Source organism: Haliotis rubra, unplaced genomic scaffold (genome assembly GCF_003918875.1).
Source record: "Haliotis rubra isolate DU_JTF1 unplaced genomic scaffold, ASM391887v1 Scf405, whole genome shotgun sequence".
Lineage (NCBI taxonomy): Eukaryota > Metazoa > Mollusca > Gastropoda > Lepetellida > Haliotidae > Haliotis > Haliotis rubra.
This window is the reverse complement of record NW_025767086.1, coordinates 708,966-731,251: the sequence shown is the minus strand read 5'-3', so window position 1 is coordinate 731,251 and position 22,286 is coordinate 708,966. Positions and strand designations below refer to the sequence as shown.

General features: G+C 39.5%; 1 protein-coding gene across 1 annotated transcript in view; it reads right to left on the bottom strand.

Annotated features, from left to right (window-relative positions):
* Positions 1-5,869: 5,869 nt before the first annotated feature.
* Positions 5,870-22,286, bottom strand: part of LOC124287698 (DIS3-like exonuclease 1) — a 35,252-nt gene continuing 18,835 nt past the window's right edge. The window contains 7 exon segments of the mRNA XM_046724217.1: positions 5,870-5,986; positions 5,988-6,032; positions 11,631-11,765; positions 12,252-12,423; positions 12,947-13,089; positions 13,552-13,656; positions 14,254-14,403. Of these exon segments, the coding sequence (XP_046580173.1) occupies positions 5,870-5,986; positions 5,988-6,032; positions 11,631-11,765; positions 12,252-12,423; positions 12,947-13,089; positions 13,552-13,656; positions 14,254-14,403 (867 nt within the window).

Below are 22,286 nucleotides of genomic sequence, written 5' to 3'. Positions count from 1 at the left end.
ACGTGACACGGTATCTACAAGCAACTGTCTACACGTGACAAGGTATCTACACACAATTGTCTACACGTGACAAGGTATCTACACACAACTGTCTACACGTGACACGGTGTGTACAAGCAACTGTCTACACGTGACAAGGTATCTACACACAATTGTCTACACTTGACAAGGTATCTACACTCAACTGTCTACACGTGACGAGGTATCTACACACAACTGTCTACACGTGACAAGGTATCTACACACAAATGTCTACACGTGACAAGGTATCTACAAGCAACTGTCTACACGTGACAAGGTATCTACACACAATTGTCTAGACGTGAGAAGGTATCTACACACAACTGTACACGTGACAAGGTATCTGCAAACAACTGTACACGTGACAAGGTATCTACACACAATTGTCTAGACGTGAGAAGGTATCTACACACAACTGTACACGTGACAAGGTATCTGCAAACAACTGTCTACACGTGACAAGGTATCTACACACAATTGTCTACACGTGGGAAGGTATCTAGAAACAACTGTCTACACGTGACAAGGTATCTACACACAACTGTTTACACGTGACACACATTTTTTTACACGTGACAGGGTATCTACACACAACTGTCTACACATGACAAGGTATCTACACAATTGTCTACACGCGAGAAGGTACCTACACATAACTGTACACGTGACAAGGTATCTGGAAGCAACTGTCTGCACGTGACAAGGTACCTACACACAACTGTCTACACGTGACAAGGTATCTACACACAACTGTACACGTGACAAGGTATCTACAAGCAACTCTCTACATGTGACAAGGTATCTACACACAACTGTCTACACGTGACAAGGTATCTACAAGCACCCTGTCTACACGGGACAAGGTATCTACACACAACTGTCTACACGTGACAAGGTATCTACACACAACTGTACACGTGACAAGGTATCTAGAAGCAACTGTCTACACGTGACTGGGTACCAACACACAACTGTCTACAGGTGACAAGGTATCTACACATAGCTGTCTACACGTGACAAGGTATCTACAAGCAACTGTCTACACGTGACAAGGTACCTACACACAACTGTCTACACGTGACACGGCATCTCCATCGACAAGTAACTTATTACATTTGGCAAGGTATCTACACACAGTTCTCTTCTATCAACCCCCCGTGTTTAATTATGTCTTTACCCAGAATACACTCTAATAAGGAACAAATCATTCTTTTAGTGAAGCTTCCCGCCTAAAATATATAAAAGCTGAGCAAAACATTTCCTGTCAGATACATGATTTAATCCATAGACGACGCCTTCCTTGATGACTCGACAAAAGCCTGCTCCATAGAACGTTCTAGTACTGTGGTGTTTACTCTATCAATATATGGCAGATGTCACGTCGCAGCGCACGTAGATGACGATATTGACCTCGCCCCAGTCGATCTGCGCCAACCAGACATAGCTCTTCCAGGACCGCGTTGATCAACCAACAGACACACTTGCATGTGGTCGATATGCATATATTACGGCATTAGACATATCAATAGGGACACAATCAGGTGACGCGTGCCATGATGCAGTTGCCATGACGTGCAAAACAAGATGATTTAAAAAACACGGCAATACATCCTGCTCCATCTGTACTAGAAGGCTTGTTGTTGACTTCTATTATCTTGAATACACATCACTGCCAGACGACAATCTCAAGTTATTTACCGACTGATTCATCATCTTGGGCAGAATCGGTTTACTGTACACTATACGTTTTGCCAGAGCTGACTAAAGAGCCTTGGATGACCAGGCTTGCTGACAGCGTGGCATGGTGCCTCAACGGCGTGGGATAATGATCTTGCATTCGCTCACCTGTTTGGTCTGGTTGATTCAAATTGGGAAGGATAACACTATATGGATGAACAACTTCTTTATTGCTGTGAGAGCTACGTTTCGGTGTAGGTTCTAACACCGTTATCAAGCAAATATCACAGCAATAAAGAAGTTGTTCATCCATATATTGTTATCCTTCCTTACTGCCCCAACTTCTAAATGCCTCTCAAAGAAGACGATTCAATTTAATCACCTTGTTTTGTCTGGTTAAACAAAGTCTTACCGGTTGCAAAGGTCTGATTCCAACGTCTGCTAAATGTCCTTGTATGTAATTACCATTATCATCAATATAATGGCATACACAAAAATCTTTCATCAACTGGTAGTGTTGGTAACGGGTCTTGCAATACTACAATCTTTTTCTCAACACCGTATTGTATTTATCTTACATTTGGCACCTTTCGATTCGGAAATGAGAATCTTTTGGGCGTCATATATCAGGAAATCAATTCAGGGAAATACCAATAATGACATGAAATATGAACTATATATAGAAACATGAGAAAATGGTGAGCTCCTTTAACTTCTTTAGGGTGAGGTGAAGTGAAATTGGGTTTAACGTCGTGCTTGAGAATATTTCGCTCATATGACGACGTGCATGCGTGTGTATGTGTATGTGCGGCTGCTTGTACTAGCCCAGACTTAAGCTGGTTTTATAGTGCTAGCCCATTGAGATACCATGCCGCAGTGAAGCATGACTACCCCACTCAGACACATTATACTGACTCCCAGCCGACCAGTCCTTGTTGTACCCATTAATGCCGAGCGCCAGGCAGGGACCAACAAGTACCATATTTTAAGGTCTTTTGGTATGACGCAGTCGGGGATCGAACCCGCGACCTTCCGCTCTCCGGGCGGACGCTTTAACCACTACACCACGGAGGCGGTTACTTCTTTGGGGTAGAATTCGTTGACGAATCACTGATATGATCGTTCTGCAACATGTTCTCTACAAACAATGGGGATATATTCTCTATCCACAAGAATGTCTTGGCAATAAAAACAATTGGAATCTCTGTACGAATCGGTACTATTATTGTTTTCATGGACGGGGGTCAAAGTACTAGCCATTTCTTTCACAAATTTCTCATATGCACACCGACTTGAAGAAAGTCTGAGTGGTCTATGCTCTCAGCGTTAAGAGTGAATTACTTGATTGTATAAAAGACCTTTAGCACGTATCACCCACACATGACCTATTATCACAGAGCTGACTGTGAATGTTGCCTCAGCTCATTCCTGTTCATTTCGGTGTTCCACTTCATAGGGGAGATATTTTACGAGGGCTTCAACTAATACAATGTGTGAGGTGAGGTTAAATTGGGTTTTACGTCGTGCTTGAGAATATTTCGCTCATATGACGACGTGAATGCGTGTGTATGTGTATGTGCGGCTGCTTGTACTAGCCCAGACTTAAGCTGGTTTTATAGTGCTAGCCCACTGAGATACCATGCCGCAGTGAAGTATGAATAACCCACTCAGACACATTATACTGACTCCCAGCCGACCAGTCCTTGTTGTACCCATTAATGCCAAGCGCCAGGCAGGGACCAACAAGTACCATATTTTAACGTCTTTTGGTATGACGTGGTCGGAGATCGAACCCGCGACCTTCCACTCTCCGGGCGGACGCTCTAACCACTACACCAAGGAGGCGGTACTACAATGTGTACCTTCATGAAGCAAGCTACGTGCAGTTCAGTATACATTGTAGACTTTTTTAACACATATTTCGCGATATCGTAGAATGCGCACGCAGTATAGCATAACCCATGACAGAGTTAAATTCTTTCTTTTGTTTTCTTATTTAAATTTAGGACATATCGCGCATATTGGCATCCCCCAGTAACACTCGAGGGGTTGTATTCCCCACAAGGGCACAATGCGTGAAGCCAGTTTCTGGCCTTCAAAAGCTGTGATGAAGCTGTGATGTGGCTAAAACAGGCCTAACACTATATTCACTATTAGCAAACTCTACTGTGTAAATGAAAGGGTGGGAAATATATTCACACACTGTTGCTCTTTAAACAGTGGTAGGGTACGTTCTGAAGCCAAGCAGTATGTGAAAGATCCGCTGTTCCCCGCCAATATTTGAGATACCGGTTCAATTCAGGGGACGTGGGATTACTTGCTGACAGATAGGTAAAAAACAAGGTTCAGACCACTTTTTAGTCTTGAAAGATGAAACAGTATGGTCTGTGACAGGGTCTAAATGTTCATCATCCATCATTGAGTGAGTGAGTGAGTGTTGTTTTACGCCGCGCCCGGATAGTCACGGATCTCGCTAGGACTAATGGCGCGTGAAGCATGTGCACCTTCATAAAAATGAGGTCAAGCGGTTTCTGAAAAATAGCGAAAACAAATATTATGCCATCGCAGATTTTCAGATCGACACATCCTCGCGATAGAGGAAATGTGCGTTACATGACAGGTCGTCAGAAGTAAGATCAGATTTTAGAAATGCATGCCTTATCCAACGAGATACTCCGCCCATCACAATCCGAAATATCGGAAGAGGACCATGTGATTCCTTCGTGCAAGGAGGTAGAGGACCAATTTTGATTTTGACACCTCAATAAATCATGATTATTTCCATTACCCATAGTGACTGGAGTCCTGCTCTGCTGCACTTTGTTGTAGATGCAGTATTTATAAACCAAAAGGAGAGGGCGAACGCTTCCAGCAGATATAACTGGGTGACAGCTAACGCCGTCGGTTCCAAATGAATTCCCGTGCCTCAAATACTCAATAACACCCGGGAATTCGCCAACACATGCAGTTTATCTCCGAAGTGAAACATTAGAATAAGTTAATTATATCCTTATGATTACGTCATCTGAAAGGGGGTGGGTAGTGTCTCCAAAACAAGCCATTTCAGTAAACATGAAGGGGGGAGTCACTTTAACAAGCGACTGTAGTTTCAAATTGTATGCGTCCAGCGGACTTCTACCAATCTCCCAAGCGTTTTTTGGGAGTACCTAGATAAAAGTTAAACAAAATGGGGATCGTGAAGCTGAAACATAGCAAAACCAATTTGCTTGAGGTTGACTAATAATATGTAGAAAAATAAAACAATAAACAGCTGCATTTGTATCATTTTCTAGGTGAGGCTGACTACATTTTGACTGACCCTTGTATATATAGAACATAATTATTTCATATTTATTTCATGAGTATATACATCATTTTTTGGTGTTATTATACACGTTTTCTGTTGTCGCTGTTCTAAAGTGTTGAGTTGCATACCATTTTGGCCTTCCTTATCTATGGTGATTTGCACCTCCCTGAAGAACTGTACGTCCTGCCTTGTCCACGGTCAGTCCCATCTCCCTAAAAACCTATGTTCTGACTGTGCATGGTTAACATGATCTCCCTAAAAAACTGTAGGCCCTGCCTTGTCCACTGTCAATCCCCTGATGAACTTGACCACACAGTATACCCAGCCTAGTCCACACAGGGTCCCATGTTCCTCAAGAACTGGAACACAAAGTACATCCAGTCTAATCCACAGAGCATCCCACCCCATATCCCACAGGACCACACAGTACACCCACCCCATATCCCACAGGACCACACAGTACACCCAGCCAAATCCACTGGGGGTCCATAACCCTCAAGAACTTGAACACACAGTATGTCCTGTCTGTTTCATAGTAAGTCCTGTCTACAAGTTCACCCAGGTTAGTCTAGAGCGAGTCCTGGGCGGTGGGGTAGCCTAGCGGTTAAAGCGTTTGCTCATCAGGCCAAAGACCCAGGTTTGATTCCCCACACGGGTACAATGTGTGAAGCCCATTTCTGGTGTCCCCCGCCGTGATATTGCTGGTATATTGCTAAAAGCAGCATAGTCCAGATTCAAAGCACACCCAGGTTAGTTAATACAGTGAGTCAAGATTCACAGTACACCCAGGTAAGTCCACAGTGGGTCAAGATTCCAGTACACCCAAGTTGTTGACACTGAGTCAATTCTCCAAGTACGCCCAGCTTAGTCCACTGAGAGGCCCATCTCCCTGAAGGACTGCAACAAGCAGTACAAGCTGTGATTTTCAGCAGACTGCCCGTACTCAGCCTTCAGCTGAAGGAAGTTGGAGCCCAAATCAGGGGGAGGGTAACTCTGATTTCTTCTCCTCAGCAGCACTACGGACTTCCTGTAATGTGGAAACGGGTGTAAAATAGATAAGTTGAGGAAGGAGGGTTGATGGTCTAGAAGCCATACCCCCAAAATGGTGAAAATGTGGTGCACTTCTGGCGACCAAACGGGATGTGATTTTTCACAATCAGGAATGATTTAGCTTTGATTTGAAGCCGGTTGTCATCAGCTACCGTGCGTGACTACCATGCAGGGGCCCTTTTAAGGTGCAACATGTCATGTCAGTTATGGCAATATTTTAATCGACAACTAGATGGTTTAATTTAATAACTCTGGTTTGGTTTGACCGATTTTAATAAAAATAGTAGTTTGGGAATGCTCAGACCATGATTTAAAATTGTGGACAATAATATTACATATATGCTCATCGCAAAAAGTATTTTGGTAAGGTTAAAGGTAAAAAAAATTATAGAAAGGGCATTTGATGAGAAAATATGAGTTGAACTTTACAAATTAACGATAATTTTTCCAAAATTATGTTTTTCAGATTCAGCTATAACATTTAAAGATCATATATACCGTTGGTTGGCATTGCATTCATGAAAAACTATTACAAGGAAACAAAGGTTGGTACTTTGTATTTAGATCAGCAAAATATTACACAATGTCTGTTCAACAGTAACAGCACCATGCTTTAGATAGTCAACGATACTAAATATGTCAAAGATACTGTTGGACTATCATTAAAATCACACAACATAACAGAAAGCTCTCAAATGTATAATTCAATTATTCAAGATGTCTTTCTTTATTCATCAAAGAATGATGAGTCTGTCATGTCATCATAACACAAGCAACATTGCCTTTATATCAATTCGTACTTATTGTTCATAATAGTCATAGTGTATTCCCTGTTGAAATGTTAGTTAATGTCAACACTGTCAAGATCACGGGAACATGTTTCAAGTCTACATCCACATGCCAAAATACACAACAGGTTCAACCTCTTGCAGCTACACCTTCTTGTACATTGACGTTTACATGCACAGATATGTTGAAGAAGGTCCACGGAAACAATTCAGTCTTAACTTATTTGCAACTTTATCACAGAGGAACATTTGATGAAGATCTATTAGGACAGAAACGCACTGCTTTAAATACAAAACATTAAGTGCCTGCTTTTATGGACAACTCAAACGAATCCCTAGACAATATTCATTTAAACATCTTGCTTCTACTGTAACTTTCATAAAAATATGCAAACCTCGGATTTAGTAATATATAATGATATACACAAAGGAGTTACACATAGCATGGTCATGACACTATGAGCATCGATTTTCCCAAGTGGGATTCGATGGCATGTATCAAACAAGTAAGTGAGAACGACCACCCGATCATATTAGTTCGCTCTTACAACATGGGTTGCTGAACATTAATTTTGGCCCAACATATTTGTGAACCTGTGAGAATGGTTAATGAATAAATGCATAGTCAGTCTCATGATATCTGTTGTAGATCATTCCAAATGCTATTATTGAATGTATGTCGCCAATATCTTTTCTGGTCTCTGCAAAAGTCGTACCTCAGAGAGCCAATTGTCAAGTTACATTTAATTACTATCAGCTATTCAATACACGCACAGAAGTTGGTATTTAAGTTTTGGGGGTTTAGACAGGCTTCACTTTGCATTACAGGAGGGGTTGGGCCGAAAGTTTGGAGTATGAGACTACTGGCATGTGTAAGGTCCCAGCGACCGGTGTCAGGCCAGGAAAGCCACATTTCTAATAGATTAAATAATTAATGGATTACCGTAACCGGTAAAAGACTGTTCCTACGCTAAACGCCAAAAGAAACGTTACCCTCATACCATCTATGAATTACGTTAATAAAAATATATGTTAGAAGGTTTTAGTTTAAAAAAAACCCAACTTAACAACCCAGCTTTATGCAAATCACGAATCAAATTCTCAAACGCATTCATATTTAGGTGAACTGCATCTTTTTCAGAAGATTAAATTGTCCTATTTTCGACCATGCCGAAATACACCAATAACAGTGATTTAAAATAGATGTCCAAAAGAAAGGTTGAAATAAAATTCTGCTTAAGACATAGATAAACCATTTTAAGTCACCATTTTTCAATTTTTAAAACAAGTAACACCTGTTGTAGAGTGTGTAAAAATTCCTATGAATTCAGTCTTTTAAAACATTTTCTGCTTATTTGCAATAGTGAAAACAAATAAAACGTGTCTTTGATATTGTGCAAAAGTGTTTAGGAACACCGAAAATGATCTTTGTTAACATTTTTGCTTGCAAAGTAACATTTACACACACAACAATATCAATCGCCAAAACGTAGCAATATTCAAGCAGTATTTGCATCAATTTCACGTGTAGAATGATTCTATAGGGTATAAAGAGAGCCAAGAATGCATGATATGATACACAAGCACGAGAAATGTGCAACGAGTAACAGCGGAAGAGAGGGAAAGAGCCATTGGGATGTTGCAGATGGGGTCGACATACAATGTTTCAGATGCCCTCTGATGCCACCATGTCACGGTTATAAGACTTATTCAGCGCTACAGACAGACTGGGGTCACCGTAGACAGACCAAGAAGTGGACGTCCACGCATCCCATCGAATCCCACTAGTGAAGATCGATGCTCATAGTGTCATGACCATGCTATGTGTAACACCTTTGTGTATAACATTATATATTACTAAATCCGAGGTATGCATATTTTTATGAAAGTTACAGTAGAAGCAAGATGTTTAAATGAATATTGTCTAGGAATTCCTTTGAGTCGTCCATAAAAGCAGGCACTTAATGTTTTGTATTTAAAGCAGTGCGTTTCTGTCCTAATAGATCTTCATCAAATACTCCTGTTCCTCTGTGATAAAGTTGCAAATTAAATCGTTTCCGTGGACCTTCTTCAACATATCTGTGCATGTAAACGTCAATGTACAGGAAGGTGTAGCTGCAAGGGGTTGAACCTGTTGTGTATTTCGGCATGTGGATGTAGACTTAAAACAAGTTCCCGTGATCTTGACAGTGTTGACATTGACTAACATTTCAACTGGGAATACACTATGACTAATAAGAAGAATAAATACGAATTGATATGAAGTCAATGTTTCATTAGGATGTCAAATTATTATCCATCAATTTTAAGGGTTTCACGGCATGTCAGTGCAATACTGACACTTATCAAAATATATCTCCTTCTGACATCAGCTGAATTGTTTTTTCTGCCAGAATGTCATTAAACGCAAATATGTATGACAGTTCAACAGTATCTTCGACATATATAGTATTGTTGATACTTTGTAAAGCATGGAGCTGAAATTATCTTATATTTTGCTGATCTAAATACAAAGTACCAACCTTTGTTTCCTTGTAATAGTTTTTCATGAATACAATGCCAACCAAAGGTATATGTGATCTTCAAATGATATAGCTGAATCAGAAAAACATAAGTTTGGACAAATTACCTTTAAAGTTCAACTCATATTTTCTCATTAAATGCCCTTTCTATTAAAATTGACCTTTAACCTTCAGAAATCAAAGCTAAATCATTCCAGATTATGAAAAATCACATCCCCTTTGGTCGCCAGAACTGCACCACATCTTCACCATTTTGGGGGTCTGGCTTCTAGACCATGATGATAGGGATTACATTCCATAGTCAAGATACTGTGCAGACACAGTGCTTTTCTAACATGGTAATATTATGTGCAAGAAATGATGGGTGTGGCTACATCAAAACTTTACAACATTATTGGGAAGGACAAAAGTTTCTTCGTTTTTTACAACATAATCAGTTGTAAATGTTTACTACTGACATGAATTGCTTTCCTCTTGTTGCTGGGGCTGGTCCTTTCAGGTGAGGAGATTCAAGACCTGACTGACTTTAACGATGTATGCCTTGTAAGGTGAGGAGATTCAAGACCTGACTGACTTTAACAATGTATGCCTTGTAAGGTGAGGAGATTAGGACCTGACTGACTTTAACGATGTATGCCTTGTAAGGTGAGGAGATTCAAGACCTGACTGACTTTAGTGATGTATGCCTTGTAAGGTGAGGAGATTCAAGACCAAACTGACTTTAACGATGTATGCCTTGTAAGGTGAGGAGATTCAAGACCAAACTGACTGTAACGATGTATGCCTTGTAAGGTGAGGAGATTCAAGACCAAACTGACTTTAACGTTGTATGCCTTGTAAGGTGAGGAGATTCAAGACCAGACTGACTTTATCGATGTATGCCTTGTAAGGTGAGGAGATTCAAGACCAAACTGACTTTAACGATGTATGCCTTGTAAGGTGAGGAGATTCAAGACCAGACTGACTTTAACAATGTATGCCTTGTAAGGTGTGGAGTTTCAAGACCAGACTGACTTTAACGATGTATGCCTTGTAAGGTGAGGAGATTCAAGACCAGCCTGACTTTATCAATGTATGCCTTGTAAGGTGAGGAGATTCAAGACCAGACTGACTTTAACGATGTATGCCTTGTAAGGTGAGGAGATTCAAGACCAGCCTGACTTTATCGATGTATGCCTTGTAAGGTGAGGTTCAAGACCAGCCTGATTTTATCGATGTATGCCTTGTAAGGTGAGGAGATTCAAGACCAGACTGACTTTAACGATGTATGCCTTGTAAGGTGAGGAGATTCAGGACCAGACTGACTTTAACGATGTATGCCTTGTAAGGTGAGGAGATTCAAGACCAGACTGACTTTATCGATGTATGCCTTGTAAGGTGAGGAGATTTAAGACCAGACTGACTTTAACGATGTATGCCTTGTAAGGTGAGGAGATTCAAGACCAAACTGACTTTAACGATGTATGCCTTGTAAGGTGAGGAGATTCAAGACCAGACTGACTTTAACGATGTATGCCTTGTAAGGTGAGGAGATTCAAGACCAGACTGACTTTAACGATGTATGCCTTGTAAGGTGAGGAGATTCAAGACCAAACTGACTTTAACGATGTATGCCTTGTAAGGTGAGGAGATTCAAGACCAGACTGACTTTATCGATGTATGCCTTGTAAGGTGAGGAGATTCAAGACCAGACTGACTTTAACGATGTATGCCTTGTAAGGTGAGGAGATTCAAGACCAGACTGACTTTAACGATGTATGCCTTGTAAGGTGAGGAGATTCAGGACCAGACTGACTTTAACGATGTATGCCTTGTAAGGTGAGGAGATTCAGGACCAGACTGACTTTAACGATGTATGCCTTGTAAGGTGAGGAGATTCAGGACCAGACTGACTTTAACGATGTATGCCTTGTAAGGTGAGGATATTCAAGACCAGCCTGACTTTAATGATGTATGCCTTGTAAGGACAGGTTGTCTCTCAGAGCTGAAGGTTGTTCTTCTAGGAAGGAGAGGTTAGGTCAGACTTACCTTCATGACTACGCATACATGATGAATTTTACAAAGAGGTCAAAAGTGTCATAATTCGAATCACATTCCCTTTGTAAAGTACAAATTCCAGTACATTTTGGTGAAGGTGGGTACGGTTCAGAATTCAAACCCACACCTTCAGGGTGAAGCACAAAGTCTCCAGCACTTAGTAAGCAGTCTAACCCACTCAGCCGCCTGGCTTGTCCTCCAGGTAAGGAGAGTGGAGACTAGATTTACCTTTATAATGTCTGCCTTGTTGGAACTAGTTGCTGCTCGATGCTGGGAGCTGTCTTCAAAGTGGGGAGTATTGGAGATGAGTTCCAGCTTCAGAGCTGAGGAATGGGCTCTGGATTGGATCAATATTATCTGCACCTGAGGAACAGCAACACTGATTAAATTCAGAGGATGTACCCAGAAAACAGCGCTACTTTGACCATATCAAACTGAGAATATGACCCTTTGTCACAGTCGCCAGGAAATCCTTCCAACATGGTATGCAATTGGAAAACAATGATCTGCAACGAAGTCAAAATTCTGACCAAAACAATCCATCAGTACTCATAGGACAAGCATGGGTAGCTGAAGACAAATTCTACCTGGACCTTGAGAGTAAAACATGTGAAATGGAATGAAAAGAAAAGAGGTGAGCTGATGTAGATGTTGTGAATTACAAAGCTGATTTATTCAAAATATGTTAATGTATTTTCTAAAAACATAGGACATGCTGTCCTATAAAATTGTCCCAATTTATTGTATTTTCTGAAAACATAGCTGTCCTAACCTATAACATTATTGTCCAAAGTGCAACACTTACAAAAGGGAAAGTTTACAGATGTTACCTGGATGCCATGAACTTACTGTGATGTGGTCAAACAGCTTGTATGTATGACTGCCAAAAGGGGAGGTAATTGTAATAGAAGTAGCTGTGCGTGAGAGGGAGCCACCAGTCCATTCACACTTCCCTTCAGTCGTGGCGATGGCCACCAAGTTTTCCTTGCTTCTCAGATACACAGGCCCCTTGATGCCATACCTGGGCAATGCAAACACATGTGTAACACCTGGCTTACTGGTTCATGTCAAGAAAACCTCACAATCTAATTTCCAGATGACAGATCCTCCTTTTTCTGTGTAAATTTGTTTCCACGGAAATAGCAAATATGACCATAAAATACTATCCTATTTAGCAAAAGGCGCTATACTTCAACCCTAGGTTTATATATGCACAAAGCTTCATGTCAGGAATTCCAGAGATTTACATCTGTGTGACCCAGAGCTTACAAGAGAAACTTAGAAAGTGCCCTTTAACAACCAGACAATGAAACTGCCTTGCTAACCATTGTGACATTACTGGTTGCCATGACGCCAATACACTAAGCTTTCTCCCACTGAATCAGGTTACCAGTACATATAATAATGCTTAGTACACCAGTTGTTTACAAAAGGAGAAAGTTGGTTTCTGGATGAAAAATAGAATCACACCCTTTTGTCTTCTTATATGAATATATTAAAACACATAATACTACATTATCAATACATGATTCTACACACAGTACCTGGGAAGGAAGGCCAGTACACCATTGGCTCGGATTTGGAATATGATGGCGTCCACAGTGCAGCTTGCATCAGTTGGAGATTTGTCTCGGAAGAACAGTGCCTGGAAAATGTCCTGAGAGTCTCTCTGCGAATTCTGGGATGCCTATAAATACAAATGCAATGTTGATGTGAGCCAGTAGTGACTGTGAGGGTTAAGTACACCAAATATGTACATGCTACAATTTTCCTTAATAGTGAGTGAGTGAGTGAGTTTAGTTTTATGTTGCTTTTCACAACATTCCAGCAATATCATGCCTGGGGACACCAGAAATGGGCTTGAAACCTTGATCTTCGGCATGATGAGCAAACGCTGTAACCATCAGGCCACCCCACCGCCCAACTTTCTGTGACAAAATCTGTCTCATTAGACAAATTTTACAGTACAGGCATTGCAATTTACTATAAACAAAACTTGCCTTGTATTTACTTCCTACATTATGTCATCTATGAATAATCTCAGTGATTGACCAATTGATCACATGACTATCAACCCTCACTTCACACACGCACTAGCACTTCCAATGTACTACACACATCCTCTACACCTGCACATTTGAAAACTTACCCTGTGCTTTTGATTGATGTGGTTGCTGAGTTCATCCAATTCCTTGTTGCTAGGCAACCTAGTGTGACTGTCTGCTCCAATGGCTGCCAGTAGCTGGCGATGCACCTTGCAAAGAGTTGACCAGGCTATGAATGTTGATTACACTTCACACTCACAAAATAAAGAAGTTGTTATCCATAAACTCAGTGTTCACGAATAGCGTCTGACCATCTGACAAATCCGGCAGATTCGCCAACGGTCAGACAGAAGTCTACAACCCGCCGGCCCAAGTATCTGACTATATTTCACAATGACTTTGACTGAAGTTGTTTTATGTGACACGTGACACTTGTTTGCTGTTTATACATCTTATTTATGTTTGTTAATAATTTCAATGTCAATTATAAGAAATATTAAATCTGAAATGTGTGCTTAATTTTATTCCATGGGTCCTGTGCATTTTCAATGGGTCAGACAGACATCTGAAACTTACAGGACCCAATGTCCTGTGACTTTGAAACACCATTTGTTAACACTGTAAACTTTGTCTATATTGTACTTCCCAGCTTCTAAAATGCCACACAAAGAAGTTATCAATGTTTGTTCTAAACTCAAAGCAAAACCCATCTGAAAAGAATAAATGTCCCAGAGCAAGTTGTACATCAGTGAGAAATCTGCAGCATTAATGCATTATCTTGTACTACCATTCAGTGACTGACTGACCAGGATATCTGCATATCTCCTTATGGGGGAGGTGAAGTGTGTGTAGAGATCCAGAGCCAAGCCGTAGTGGAAGAATTGGTCCCTTGCCAAGCTGCCTGTAGAGAAGTACTGGGCGTTGGACATGGCCTGTGTCGCCAGTGTGCGGAGAAGCTGCAACACACGGAGACTTCTTGCCCTCAAAATACAAATTACACTGTTACACTGTCATATCACACACAAGTCATCTCTCTCAGGGCTGACTGATCACTGCATGTTCCTGAAATCTGTTTCCAACATCCCAGATCCCTATGTATTTTACTGGCTTCCTCTGCTGACTTAAGTTGTGTGTGGATATACCTGTATGACATCATGTTTGTCCACAACAGAAGATTTCACTATTACATAATTTCTTCTGTATGGCAAAGAACTTGTATATACCTACTTTAACTGTAAGGCCTCCAGAATCTGCCCCACAAACCTAGTTAACTGTCGATTTTGCAATCTACACTATCCACCTTGTTAACTGTCAGTTTTGCCATCTACACTATCCACCTTAACTGTCAAGACTACACTATCCACCTTTTTTTCTTTTTTTTCTTCCACTTTTTTTGTTGTACAGCAAATCATATATGTCATAATATGTCATTTAGCATATGTTTCATTGAAAACAAACTGCTTATGGCAACTGGACCAATGTCATATATTGAGAAACAAAGTTTCATCGAAAAGGGTAATTGAATAGAATGGTTCAAACAACCAGCTTATGGCAACTGGACCAATGTCATACATCGAGAAACAAAGTTTCATCGAAAAGGGTAATTGAATAGAATGGTTCAAACAAACAGCTTATGGCAACTGGACCAATGTCATACATCGAGAAACAAAGTTTCATCGAAAAGGGTAATTGAATAGAATGGTTCAAAAAAAACTACTTATGGCAACTGGACCAATGTCATATATTGAGAAACAAAGTTTCATCGAAAAGGGTAATTGAATAGAATGGTTCAAACAACCAGCTTATGGCAACTGGACCAATGTCATACATCGATAAACAAAGTTTCATCGAAAAGGGTAATTGAATAGAATGGTTCATAAACAAACTACTTATGGCAACTGGACCAATGTCATATATCGAGAAACAAAGTTTCATCGAAAAGGGTAATTGAATAGAATGGTTCAAGCAAACAGCTTATGGCAACTAGACCAACGTCATACATCGAGAAGCAGTTTCATCGAAAAGGGTAATTGAATGGAATGGTTCAAACAAACAGCTTATGGCAACTGGATCAATGTAATATATCGAGAAACAAAGTTTCATCAAAAGGGGTAATTGAATAGGAAGGTTCAAACAAACAGCTTATGGCAACTGGACCAATGTCATACATCGATAAACAAAGTTTCATCGAAAGGGGTAATTGAATAGGAAGGTTCGAACCAACAGCTTATGGCAACTAGACCAACATCATACATCGAGAAGCAGTTTCATTGAAAAGGGTAATTGAATGGAATGGTTCAAGCAAACAGCTTATGGCAACTAGACCAATGTCATACATGGATAACCAAAGTTTCATAGAAAAGGGTAATTGAATAGAATGGTTCATAAACAAACTACTTATGGCAACTGGACCAATGTCATATATTGAGAAACAAAGTTTCATCGAAAAGGGTAATTGAATAGAATGGTTCAAACAACCAGCTTATGGCAACTGGACCAATGTCATACATCGAGAAACAAAGTTTCATAGAAAAGGGTAATTGAATAGAATGGTTCATAAACAAACTACTTATGGCAACTGGACCAATGTCATATATCGAGAAACAAAGTTTCATCGAAAAGGGTAATTGAATAGAATGGTTCAAGCAAACAGCTTATGGCAACTAGACCAACGTCATACATCGAGAAGCAGTTTCATCGAAAAAGGTAATTGAATGGAATGGTTCAAACAAACAGCTTATGGCAACTGGATCAATGTCATATATCGAGAAACAAAGTTTCATCAAAAGGGGTAATTGAATAGGAACGTTCAAACAAACAGCTGATGGCAACTGGACCAATGTCATACATCGATGTCATATCGAAGGGGTAATTGAATAGAAGGTTCAAACAAAGTTTCACCAACATCATACATTGAAAAGCAGTTTCATTGAAAAGGGTAATTGAATAGAATGGTTCAAACAAACAGCTTATGGCAACTGGACCAATGTCATATACATCGAGAAACAAAGTTTCATCGAAAAGGGTAATTGAATAGAATGGTTCAAACAACCAGCTTATGGCAACTGGACCAATGTCATATAATCGAGAAACAAAGTTTCATAGAAAAGGGTAATTGAATAGAATGGTTCAAGCAAACAGCTTATGGCAACTGGACCAATGCTATACATCGAGAAACAAAGTTTCATCGAAAAGGGTAATTGAATAGAATGGTTCAAACAAACAGCTTATGGCAACTAGACCAACGTCATACATCGATAACCAAAGTTTCATAGAAAAGGGTAATTGAATAGAATGGTTCAAGCAAACAGCTTATGGCAACTGGACCAATGCTATACATCGAGAAACAAAGTTTCATCGAAAAGGGTAATTGAATAAAATGGTTCAAACAAACAGCTTATGGCAACTAGACCAACGTCATACATCGATAACCAAAGTTTCATCGAAAAGGGTAATTGAATAGAATGGTTCAAACAAACCACTTATGGCAACTGGACCAATGTCATATATCGAGGAACAAAGTTTCATCGAAAGGGGTAATTGAATAGGAAGGTTCGAACCAACAGCTTATGGCAACTGGACCAATGTCATACATCGCCAAAGCAAAGCTTCATCGAAAACAGTAAGTGAATAGAATGGTTCAAACAACCAGCTTATGGCAACTGGACCAATGTCATACATCGATAAACAAAGTTTCATCGAAAGAAACAGCTTATGGCAACTGGACCAAAACTTAACAAATTTGTTGTCATCACAGTTAGAGTAAGCTATGGCTTTTGTTATGTTATAGTAATTTGTTAACTCCCTCTGGATCAAAGCAAAGGAAAGTTTCCTCCTTTAAGATAAACTTTGAAAATTGTGTTTTTTATTACGAGACAGATTACGTTTAACGGGTCATTTCATTTTGAAGGAAAGCCCAACAGAATTGTTTCTTTAGTAAACTGTATATTGATTTCCGCCTTGCTGTTTATCCAGTTTTGGACTTCAATCCAGACTGAGTTCACAATTTCACAATCCATAAAACATGACTAATATCTGCTATGAACTTATCACAAGTTGTACAAACAGGAGAGTTTAAGTATCCAATCTTAAATAAATATTTTCCAACTGGAAGGATCCGGTTAATAATTCTATATTGAAACCACCGTCAGTTGATCGAAATGGAATTTCATTAATATTCCTCCATTCCATATATGTATATTGTTTTACTATATCTTTCTCCCATTGTTGATTGGCTGAAGTCTTCTGAAACTTGGATCCTAATAAAACATTATAGTAGTATTTTGAGCTCTTTTAGCTATTCAGGAGCAAACGAATATTAAATGGTTACACTGGTGCTGTTAATGGGGTAGTATCATCAGAATCAAACTCATTTAAATATTCATTCAAGGCATTATTTACCCCGTAAAATGTTAAAAATAATTACAGGAAATATTGTATTTATTTTTGAAATTGAGGTATGAAAGAATTTGGCCATCCTGGCCCCGATTTCTCGAAACAAACTTAAGTTTTTACTTAACTGCATTTTTTAAATAATAAAAGCCCAAACAACTTAAGTTATCTATCAACCAAACTCAAATTGTCTACTAAGTTTGAGTTTAATATTGATTTGAGTTTATTCTGGGAAATGCATTTTCCTGCGTTTTCTCAAATTTGAGTAAAAACTCAGACTTAAGTTTGTTTCGAGAAATCGGGGCCTGATCTATCAAATCGTTGATATATTTTACTCTGGCTTCATCCCATTGTTTAATAAATATACATTTTTAATCAATCTTAAAGGTCACATGCAACCAAAAAATCAAACATAATTAAAACACAATTATCACTTCTTCATGACATATAATATGCATTGCTGATTATGAAAAAACATATAAACAAAATTATAAGCGTATAATCGCAAATAAAAAGTGCAATATTTTGTACTTGAGTTTACCTCCCTCGAAACGAAGCAGCCGGGATACCGAACCCAGTCAGAGCGGGTGGGTGTGCACTCAAGTGTAACGGCTGGTTCATTAGCAGATGCCGCCTTCACGGCTCATTGTGTGTGTATATATAGAGATGTTGGGTTTTGTAAATACATGCTCATTTTTTGTGTATAACATTTTGCAATCAACAGACATCATAACATGTCATGTGTTCAACTATCACACCTGCCTGTCTGTGTAATTACATAATGTGACAGAGACCGAACTCGGGCCATAAATCAATGCGTTTTGTTTATGGTGTATAGCCTGATTGGTGTTAAGTTCAAATAGCATGTGGTCAGTGATCGCAGTTGTGTATTGAATATTGTCATTAGCAGACAGGCAGGCAGACACACAGGTGTCAATAAAACAAGACATTGAGTTTTGTCTGTGACAGCGACATATCTATATCACAGTTAGAAATTGTGTCAACGCTAAATAATGACATTGCTTTTAAGTATCGAACTGAGAAAGTGACTCGGTAAGAAGAACGTGTGGTGAAATAGACAAATGAAATTATATAAACAGTTTATTTACTGTCATAACATATAAAAACCTCGCGCCTGTGAGATATCAACAAAACATTATGAAAATAGCTCACACCAAAGCCTTCACCGAGTATTCACCAGACAGCCCGCTTCCAAGTTGCGCGAACCTATTTCACTGCGCACGTGCTATGAGCGCAGCCCAGCTGTTGAAACCCGTATTCCCCAGAAAAGGCTGGGGTAAATTAGTGAAACGTTTGAACTCTGATTTCGCGCGTTTTTTTTCATCGCGTTATTTTTCAACTTTATAAGTTGAATTTGCATTTTTGATGCTTTGTTTCGGTAAGTCCATACCGAAAGGTATCAGAATCTGCAAAGTTGTGGTTTACGTTGCATGTGACCTTTAACATTATTGTTATACCATATATACTGTGAGTACGCATCCTTTCGTGTTTTCTTATGTTTGTTCAGGAATAGAGCCCAGGATGATAAAACATCTCGCCAGAAGGGGTTTCTTATGTTGTTAATGATATTATCTCTTATATAGATTGCATCCATTTCTAAAATAGTACTAGGAATAATATTTGATTCGTAAAGAGATAATCTATTTCAAGAAGGTCAATCGTCTAAGACATGCAATCTTTTGAGAAGCAATAACATCCCTTACAAGTGGAGTTTTGATACCCCCGTCCGGAATGTTGCATATTACCCTGTTCCTTTTAATCTTATTGGGTTTTTCGTTCCAAATAAATCGAAAGCAATTTGCTTGAAAATTTTGTATTACAGTTTCGGGTGGTGTAGGAACGGTAGGAAATAAAAGTTTAAAGGTCACATGCAACCAAAAAATCAAACATAATTAAAACACAATTATCACTTATTCGTGACATATAATATACATTGCTGGTTATGAAAAAACATATAAACAAAATTATAAGCGTACAATCGCAAATCAAAAGTGCAATATTGTGTACTTCGGTTTACTTCCCAAGAAACGAAGCAGCCGGGATACCAACCCAGTCAGAGCGGGTGGGTGTGCACTCAAGTGTAACGGCTGGTTCATTTGCATATGCCCTCACGGCTTATTGTGTGTGTATATATAGAGATGTTGGGTTTTGTAAATACATGCTCATTTTTTGTGTATAACATTTTGCAATCAACAGACATCATAACATGTCATGTGTTCAACTATCACACCTGCCTGTCTGTGTAATTACATAATGTGACAGAGACCGAACTCGGGCCATAAATCAATGCATTTTGTTTATGGTGTATAGCCTGATTGGTGTTAAGTTCAAATTGCATGAGCGCAGCCCAGCTGTTGAAACCTGTTTTCCCCAGAAAAGTCTGGGGAAAATTAGTGAAACGTTTGAACTCCGATTTTGCACGGTTTTTTTCATCACGTTATTTTTCAACTTTATAAGATGAATTTGCATTTTTAACGCTTTGTTTCTGTAAGTCCATACCGAAAGGTATCAGAATCTGCAAAGTTGTGTTTTACGTTGCATGTGACCTTTAAGTTTTGGTAACAATAAGGATTTTAGCACTGTGTTACATCCAAACGGCATTAACGTTCTACATTTCCACATTTTCATTAAATTTTCAATTTCTTTAAACTTTTTGTTGTAATTAGCATCTACCATATTTTCAAGATCGATGTCAAATTTGATACCCAGCAACTTAAATGTTTCAGTCCAGTCCATTCTACAGTTCTTCAATAGTTTCATTCGGCTACATTTTTTTGAACCAATCCAAATCAACTTTGTCTTATCAATGTTAATTTTTAAACCGGAAAAACGTGCAAAAAAGGTTAATGTGTTTATGACTGCCTGCAAACACTTTTCAGTACCATCTAATATTAAGGAAGTATCATCTGCAAACTGCGCTAAAAGATGCTCAATAGACCAATCTTTAATCCTCTGATAGATTTATTGCTCTTAAGTAATCTGTAGGGCTGTGCAATATTACCGGTACAGTATCTCGTGCTCTGAATGTACTTTTATTTTTGTTGGTTTTATGAATGACCCCCCTCAAAAAGTGAACACCCCCACACACACCCACATGTCATGTACAAAATCAATTACCCCCCCTCCCGTTCCCATCATTTCCTAGCGTAATTTTAAACATAATTATTTCTTAGCGTAATTTTAAACATAGCGTTACATAAAAACTTGCTGATCGCCCACCCTAGCTCCCCAGAACAAAATGGGTGAGTCCCCTTATAATCACTGACCATGAAACTTATGTTATACTATACTAAGCAGTAAAAGAAAGGTCAGTTTGGAATTTTCCTTCACAGAAACGGATAACTGTAAACTCATTTAATGTTTTGATTGTATATTTTTGACAACATCTCCAACTTTACCTGAGCAAAGACATTCCTTCCCTAACTCAGAATGGAACCTAGGAAATGGTCTCAAAAACGCTACCTGATCTCGGAGATGGTACTGTGTTCTCCATGTTTTTCATGCAGCTCATGCTGCACGCGCTGTTCGCAAGGACCAGCTCTATAAAATGCACCCCAAACCTGCTTGAAACATTCACATTACTCACGACAGCTCAGAGGTACCAGGCACTAGGAAGACTTGAAGCTGGCCACACTGCACAAGCCGTTGCCAATTACTTCCAGGTCAATGTTCGGACCATCTACAGGCTGCAGCAACGTTTCCGGGCCACCAACACCACAAATGATCGCCCCCATACTGGCAGATCAAGGGTGACCACATGACAACAAGACCACTCCCTTCATGCAGGCATCCGAAACAGCACGCCAGACAGTGTGAACACACGGAAGACCAGTCAATACTGATACAGTACGCCGACCTCTTAACAGCAGGAAACTCCATTGCCGCAGACCTTCATACCTTCGGGCCCATACTGCCAGAGCTACACGGGACTTCTTACAGCAGAATGATGTCAACATTATGCAGTGACCAGCCCTTAGTCCTGATTTAAACCCAACTGAACATCTTTGACATGAAATTCAGTGGAGACTGAATAATGTCATACCAAGGCCGAACACAGCCGATTTATTGTGCCAGGCCTTTCCCAGAGTGTGGTTCAAAGTGCCAATGGCCTTCATCAATCGATGGGTGCACTCCATGCACAGACACTGTGCTGCAGTTATTGCCGCTCGTGGTGGTCACACTAGATACTGAAGTCAAGAGTCTGAATGGACTGCAAACGTTCACGTAATGTCTTGAAAATGCGCCGAGTTATTCATTGATTTGTCAAGATATTGTACACAAAAAATGCTTTTGATCCGCTTATTATGTCCATTTCTGTAATGATTTGATTACAGTGCCTATCTAATTCTGAATTCGTACTGACGTCTTGTTTTTTTTTGCTGCTGAGTATATTACTATACTTTATCATTATGTTCTCAAACCTTTC